General features: G+C 35.9%; 1 protein-coding gene across 1 annotated transcript; it reads left to right on the top strand.

Annotated features, from left to right (window-relative positions):
- The first annotated feature begins 1,032 nt into the window (after positions 1–1,032).
- LOC149892626 (uncharacterized) lies at positions 1,033–5,296 on the top strand. Its single transcript, XM_090080022.1, has 4 exons — positions 1,033–4,133; positions 4,391–4,456; positions 4,718–4,774; positions 4,931–5,296. Exons 1-4 carry the CDS (start codon positions 1,142–1,144, stop codon positions 5,248–5,250), a joined length of 3,435 nt encoding a protein of 1,144 aa, XP_089936148.1. The 5' UTR covers positions 1,033–1,141; the 3' UTR covers positions 5,251–5,296.
- The last annotated feature ends 2,761 nt before the right edge of the window (positions 5,297–8,057 follow it).

The raw sequence follows: 8,057 nt of genomic DNA, 5'->3' as shown, positions 1-8,057 counted from the left end.
TGCTTGTTTTTTAATCTGTTTTATTTTATCACCACTCTCTGAGTCAGTGATGATGTTGCTGATGCTGTTGTTGTTATTTTACTTGCAATGATAGCTGTTACTGTTCAGCCACTTTGCTTGTTTTTTTTTGTTTTTGTTTTGTTTGTTTGTTTGTTTGTTTTTTTATATATCCTCTGAGTTAGTGATGCTGTTGCTGATGCTGTTGTTGTTATTATGCTTTCAATGAGAGCTGTTACTGTTCACCCACTTTGTTTGTTTATAATCTGTTTTATTTTATCAACACTCTCTGAGTCAGTGATGCTGATGCTGATGCTGTTGTTGTTATTATGCTTGCAGTGAGAGTTGTTACTGTTCACCCACTTTGCTTGCTTATTGTCTATTTTATTTTGTCAACACTCTCTGAGTCAGTGATGCTGATGCTGATGCTGTTGTTGTTATTATGCTTGCAATGAGAGTTGTTACTGTTCACCCAATTTGCTTGTTTTGTTTTTTTATTTGTTTTTTTGTTTGTTTTTGTTTTGCTTGTTTTTTTTTATCAATACCCTCTGAGTCAGTGATGCTGTTGCTGTTGTTGTTGTTGTTATAGTTGCAATGAGTGTTTGTTAATGTTCCCCCACTTGGCTTGTACTTTTGTTTTCTTTTTTGTTATGTCAACACTCTCTGAGTCAGTGATGCTGATGCTGTTGTTATTATGCTTGCAATGAGAGTTGTTACTGTTGTAGTTATGTCTGTCATTTGTCCTTGTTAGCAAGTTCTATTTGCCCTCTCTTGCCTTTTTTCAACACAGTTTCTTTCTTTGAGTCATATGGTTGCGAGATCCTCTCAAACTCCATCTCTTTATTTATTTGTTTCTTTTCTTTTTCTTTTTTTTTTTCTCATTCTCCTTCTCATAATAGCAATCACTGCTGCCACCATGCATGTAATGCTAGTTGCTCTCATTCTTTTCATTTGCTAGTGGAAACTTTGTTTCTTCTTGTTGCTCTCTTTTCTTTCTTTTTTTCTCTTTTGCAGAGGATTCGAAAAAACACAGCTCTTCCCTGCAGTTGTAAACATTCCAGGATTGGATGCAGGCAGAAGAAAAAAACTCTCACTGACTGGTTTCCTTTTTTTAGCAAAAACCGTTGCAAACAAACACCTGAACATGTCTTCTTCACAAGAAAACAACTCTGTTGTTGCTTCTTCTCCAAACTCTAAAGCAAAAAAAAAGAAAAGAAAGCAGTCACAAGAACAGAGAGACTTAAAGCTCAAAAACAAAGTCAGGGCCGCATTAGTTGCAGCGTGTGGCTCCGTAAACAGGGTTGTACCTTTCTATGGTACCAAGAAGAGGTACGCTGTTAGCTGTCCGATGCCTTTGTGCAAACATTCGTCCACAAGCATTAAAAGACACTTGACTAAAAAAGATCATTCTTGGACTTTGGATGAAGCTTCCATCTTTTACTCTGCAATGGTCAGGAAGTTTCAGCATGCTCGTCTCGAACGCAAGTCCGGCTGTCCAAAACCTTACCCCTGTTTGCAATGTTGGAAGTATTACGACCGACTGGACATACACTTGAAAGAGACTCATTTCTACGATTCCAAGATGATCAAACAAAAGATTGCAGAGGCAAAGCGATACGACAACGAGAAGCTCTATGTCCCTCAATTTATTCGACCTGCCTTCTTTGGTATTAAGCCAGTAGCTGAACAAGCGTCTGCATCAGGCTCTGCATCCTCTGCTCCTGGGCCTTCCTCCTCTTTTTCTTCTCCGGTTCTTTCCTCTGATCCTCTTTTAAGCTTGCCCTCACCAGTTGCTGGTTCGTCCGAGGCTCCTTCTGCAAACCAATGCACCTCTGTAGAAAACAAAGAGCTGAACACCGAATCCGTCCTTGACTCTGATTTCGATTCCTTAGAGCACTTGGTTTCCAGCTCCTATGTCTTGACCGAAGAAAAGAGACTCTTGTTTCAGCTGGACAAAGATGCTTTTCACTTTTATTACCAGTCAGCAGATGAGCTCTTCAGAGACTTTGAAAAGTGGCTTGTGGTAGCCAACAACAACACTTGGTCACAAGCAAAGATCTACAAAAATGCAGTTGTGGAAATATTGACTTGTTGTGACAGCACGTTGACGCTGCACCCAAACGCCCTCACCAATTCCAATGTTTTGGAGGATAGATACTTCTCCTTGCACTTTAAGAAAATTCAGCTCAATTCCAAGCTGAGTGAACTTGACCAAACAAAAGCCATGTCTTGTCACACGTTGTACAACCGCCTCGTCTCCCTTTGTCTCCTGTTTCGTTTCAGTGAAGCCAGAAACGTCTATTTCGGACTTTCTCATGAGGCCATCCGACGTTTGCGCTGCAAGGTGGATGAGTTGCGAAAAGTGCTGAGGCCCTTTCGTTCTTTGAGGAGGAGCCTTGTGAAAAGAAGAAAAAGCATCAACATCATCAATGTCAGTTTGCTGACCGAATATGGCAAGTCTGCATACGTAAGAGACTTAGTGGAATCGATTAGAAAGGCGTCTCTTCCGCTGACTAGAGACAATGCTGTGTCTCTACGAAACCATCTTCTGCTCTCTGTCACTGTAATTAACAGTTTAAGAAAATCTAACATTGCTCTTTTAAACATTAGAGACTACATGGCTGCTGAGAAGAGTGAGTGTGGATATTGCATTGTGCAAGAGCGCTACAAAACAGCATACAAGTACGGAGCCAAAAACATTCTAGTGCCGAACGACTTGAAAGTGTTGATCGATATTTATTTGCTGAGATACAGAGACCTTCTTGTCAACGACTCTCACTACATGGCTGCAGACACCAAGACTGTTTTGGAGTTGAGCGACTGCTACAGGCCCCTTTTTCCTTCGGTGAGAGCCAACAAAGACGAAGGTGTGACACTAGGTGCAACTAGAGTGCCTGTTTACCAGATGGGTTCCTCTGCTATCACCTCTAGCCTGACGTCCTGCTTCAGAAAAAGCCAAGTAAACATTCCCATGAAGCGTCTTACTCCCACTTGCATTCGCGGTTCGATAGCCACTTACTTTGCCAACAACAGCAAAGAAGATCGCGAGCGGTTTGCTACACTCTACATGAAGCACAGCAGACACACAATGGATAGCTTTTATGTGTCCCAGTGGAACGCTGCAGAGGAGTTGCGCTTTGCCCTGGGCATCGGACAGTCCTTCGGAGTCATAGAGTCTTTGACTGTTGAAAAGTCTGAGAGACCACCAAAGGAGGAGAAGGATGTGATGGACTGGCTCCGAACTAATGCAGAGGAGTACGGTTTTCATGATGTTGAGGACATTTTTGAGGAAGATTCAGACTCCGGTTCTGACTCTGAAGAATGTGCTGCTACTTTCGGTTGTACCACAGTGGTTCCATTTTCTCCAGCTGTAGAAAACAATGCTCCTTTAGAGGACAGCAACGAACATGTTGTAGATTTCTTGTGTGAACCTAGCTCAACTCCTGTTTCGTCTGTTCCTTCTGAACAAACAATCGCTGGTCCAGTTCTTGAACTATCCTCTGCTCTTGCACAACTAGTTCCTAATGAACAAGCTGTTTGTATGGATGTAGATCAGACTCTAGCTGTTCCTGTTGGCACAGCTTGTTCTCCTCTTGCATTAACATTATTTCCTGATGAACCGGATTTTATTGAACACCATGCACAACTTTCTCCAGTTTACTTTAGTGAGCAAGTGGTTGCCAAACCTGTTTCTGCTGCTCCTGCTCAACAAGTTGCTTTCAGTCCTTCAAAAGAGGTCTTTTCTGTTCTGCTGGAAACAGTGTCTAATGTTGCTTCACAGCAAGATAATCTTATGGCTGTCACACGTGTTTTCCATGCTCCTCCTGAAGCTGCTCTTCTTGAACCTGCTCTTCTTGAACCTGCTCTTCTTGAACCTGCTCATAAGCAAGTGGTTGCCAAACCTGTTCATGTTGCTCCTTCTCTGCAAGTTGTTTTTAATCCTTCAAAAGAGGTCTTTTCTGTTCCTCTGGCTCCTAATCTTGTTGCTCGTCAGCAAACGATGGCCAAACCCAGTTTGTTTCTTTCAGCTGTTCCAGTCCAACAGGCTGGTACTGTTCTTGAAAAACAGCCCTCACCTGGTGCTGTTCAATCTGTTGGTAGTCTATTTAGCCAAAGTCTTGCTTGTACATCCAGAGGTAAATTCTTTTTGATTTTTGATTTTTATGCAAATCTCAACACGCTTTCAAAAAATAAAAATGCCCAAATTAACTCCTTGCCCTATTGTTATTGTTAAAGCTGTAAAAAAAAAAAAAAAAAAGAAAAACAATAAAAAAAACAAAAAAAAAAACAAAAAAAACAACACAGAAGTGTGTATGTATTTGTTGCAGGACTAATTCTGTGATTGCTTAAATGTTTACACAAGTGAATGATACTAAAACTGATTATGTTTTAGAAGTAAAAGATCCAAGAAGAAAAAAAATCAAGTTGGAAATGCCATCTTTTACTCAAGAACACATCGGTAATGTAAAACCTAATTTATACAAACATATATAAACACAAACCTCTTCTTGCACAATTTCAGATGGTTAACTGTTAATAAAAACTAGCCATCATTGCTAAGTGCACTTTTAGAAAGTTGTGTCTACCCGATTTCTAATGATGAAGTTAGAAACATCACCGTTAGAAATCATGCACAGCTTGTTATTATCTCTAACACTTAGAAACTGTTGATGGTTTTTTTATGAATTAGAAAAATGAACATGGTTTTATTTTATTTCAGGATCAACTCAGCCAAGAACAAAGGAAAACAAAGCAGAAGTTAGCCAATGCCAATTAGGTAATCTTTCAAAAACCAGTTATTGCTATCAGTGCAAACAATAAGGTCAACAAAAAAAACAAATAAAAAAACAAAATTAATCTTGTCATGCTTCAGAACCAAATGAATATTCGATTTAATCTCTTTGTGTTATGACTTGAGTTTGTAAAATTTTAGATGAAATAGTTGAAAAGCTGAATGCTTGCCCTGGCCACAACGAATGGTTCAACACCAGAAGTTTTCCTCGATGTGCAGCTTTAGTGTTGGCATACATCTTGCAAGACGTGTTTACAGATGTAAGCTCAAGTTGCTCGTACAAAGATTACCTTGGCATCTTGGCAAATCATAGCAGTGACAAGCTCATTCATGTCTTGCAAAAGTACTCCTACCGAAGCCATATTAAAGACAAAATTAAAAACATGAAGCTAAAAATTCAAAAAGAGGGTAGTTTAGAAAAGTTTGTTCAATATGGCAATATAGTGAGACCATTTATGTAGTTTAGAAAAGTTTGTTCAGTTTGGCAATAAAGATGGGCCTTTTGTGTAGTTTGTTTTCTCTATGCTTTTGCAAATATATTTATCTGTTTCGCTAAATACATAATAAACAAGAAGTTCTGTTAAACTGTTCTCACATTTCTTATTTAAAGATAGTTCAAACTTTTTTTATCTTTAAAAAAAAAAAAAAGTCGTTTTGTTATTCTGTTAACACTTTTAATAGAGTTGCATTTAGAATTACTTCTGATGTTTTTAAGAGTTTGTTAAAAAGCAAATTAATATTTTCTGTGATGTTAAACTGCATAAGTGAAATTTAAAAAAGGAAAACTGCTCCAACCATTTTTCGGAAAAAGAAATCAAAAAGTTCCTTATTTTAAAAGATCTAGACATCCATTTCTTCTTCAGCAAAATAGCGAGGCTTTTTTTATGAACTCTTACTCTCTATTTTTTCATATATTTACACAAAGGATTTTATTAAGTTCAATGTAAACATACATAGAAGTATATTATGTTTTTTTTTTTGTTTGTTTTTTTTTTATGGTGTCTAACTTTTGTTTCACTTCTATTTTATTTTACGTTTATCTTGTATTTTATCATGCCTTATTGGTTTTTGCGTTTTGTGATGTCAAGCTGCGTAAGCTAAACTTAAAAGAGGAAAACTACGCTAACTTTTCTTTGAAAAAATATTCAAAAAGTACCTTAAAAGAGAAAGCACACGAATTTAAAAAGTTGTATCTTGCCATCCAATTCTTCTTCTGCAAAGTAGTGAGGCTTTTGCTCTCTAATTTATCTCTATTTACGCAAAGGGTTTTATTTCAATGTAAACACGTATAAAAGAATACTTTGTTAAAAATAATGTTAAAGGAGTTGCGTAAAAAAAACGTCTGAATAAACTTTCTTTACAAAAAAAAACAACTAAGAAACAAGCGCGCCTAAGAAAAACCAGATCGCGATTCACTAAGTCAATAGACGAAAGAAACAAACTTTAAAAAGTCTTTCTAGACAACAAATTCTATTTTTGGCAATGCAGTTTTTGTATTTATGCAACCTATCTTTTGTTTCACTTCTACTTTATTTTACGTTTACCTTGTATTTTGTCTTGCCTTTTTGCGTTTTGTGATGTCAAGCTACATAATCTAAACTTAAAAGAGGAAAACTAGGCTAGTAGAATATTATGTTGTTGGTTTTATATGCAGCCTAACTTTAGTTTCATCTATATTTTGTTTTGCGTTTATCTTATATTTTATCTTGTCTTTTTGAGTTTTGTGTTTTGTGATGTCAAGCTACATAAGCTAAACTTTAAAGACCTTTTTTTTGAAAAACTATTCAAAAACTACCTTTAACAAAGTAGCGAGGCTTTTTATGCACTTTTACTCTCTAACATACCTATATTTGCGCAGAGGATTTTATTTAACTCAATGTAAACATACATAGAAAAATATTGTTACCCGTTTATTTTATGCAGCCTAACTTTAGCTTCATCTGTATTTTATTTTACGTTTATCTTATATTTTATTTTGTCTTTTTGAGTTTTGTGCTTTGTGATGTCAAGCTACATAAGCTAATGTTAAAAGAGGAAAACTACGCTAACCTTTTTTTGAAAAACTATTCAAAAACAACCTTTAACAAAGTAGCGAGGCTTTTTATGCACTTTTACTCTCTAACATACCTATATTTGCGCAGAGGATTTTATATAACTCAATGTAAACATACATAGAAAAATATTGTTACCCGTTTATTTCATGCAGCCTAACTTTAGCTTCATCTACATTTTATTTTACGTTTATCTTATATTTTATTTTGTCTTTTTGAGTTTTGTGTTTTGTGATGTCAAGCTACATAAGCTAATGTTAAAAGAGGAAAGCTACGCTAACCTTTCTTTGAAAAACTGTTCAAAAACTACCTTAGACATAATCTAGATTTAAAAGAGGAAGACTACGCTATTTTTGCTTTGAAAAAACTTTCGAAAACCACCTTAATCGATAGAGATAGCACACGATTTTAAAATGTTGTATCTAGTGATCCACTTCTTTTACACCAAAGTAGCGAGGCTTTCTATGCACTTTTACTCTCTAACATAGCTATTTTTGCGCAAACGATTTTATTTATTTCAATTTAAACATGCCTAGTAGATTATTATGTTGTTGGTTTTTTATGCAGCCTAACTTTAGTTTCATCTATATTTTATTTTGCGTTTATCTTATATTTTATCTTGTCTTTTTGAGTTTTATATTTTGTGATGTCAAGCTACATAAGCTAAACTTTAAAGAGGAAATTTACGCTAACCTGTCTTTGAAAAACTATTCAAAAACTACCTTTAACAAAGTAGCGAGGCTTTTTATGCCTTTTTACTCTCTAGCATACCTATATTTGCGCAGAGGGTTTTATTTAATTCAACTTAAACATACCTGTTAGATTATTATGTTGTTGGTTTTTTATGCAGTCTAACTTAAGCTACATCTATTTTTCATTTTACGTTTGTCTTATATTTTATTTTATCTTTTTGTGTTCTGTGATGTCAAGCTACATAAGCTAATGTTAAAAGAGGAAAGCTACGCTAACCTTTCTTTGAAAAACTATTCGAAATCTATTTTTGAGATAATCTAGATTTAAAAGAGGAACACTACGCTAATTTTGCTTTGAAAAAACTCTCGAAAACTACCTTATTCGATAGAGATAGCACACAAGTTTAAAAAAGTGTATCTAGTCATCCACTTCTTCTACAGCAAAGTAGCGAGGCTTTCTATGCACTTTTACTCTCTAACATTATGCATTTTACTCTCTATTTTTGCGCAAAGGGTTTTATTTAA

The sequence above is a fragment of the Hydra viridissima genome, unplaced genomic scaffold (genome assembly GCF_058129835.1).
Source record: "Hydra viridissima isolate aposymbiotic clone 2 unplaced genomic scaffold, HvirCarnegie_v1 scaffold_2, whole genome shotgun sequence".
Taxonomy (NCBI): Eukaryota; Metazoa; Cnidaria; class Hydrozoa; order Anthoathecata; family Hydridae; genus Hydra; species Hydra viridissima.
Note: the sequence above shows the minus strand (reverse complement) of the source record. Positions and strands in the feature narration are given on the sequence as shown.

Excerpts from the sequence above, each read along its gene's own strand:
- LOC149892626 (XM_090080022.1), top strand. The coding sequence starts at position 1,142 with ATGTCTTCTTCACAAGAAAACAACTCTGTTGTTGCTTCTTCTCCAAAC. Across the intron at positions 4,457-4,717 it reads TTTTACTCAAGAACACATCG|GATCAACTCAGCCAAGAACA; the intron begins GTAATGTAAAAC and ends ATTTTATTTCAG. Across the intron at positions 4,775-4,930 it reads AGTTAGCCAATGCCAATTAG|ATGAAATAGTTGAAAAGCTG; the intron begins GTAATCTTTCAA and ends GTAAAATTTTAG.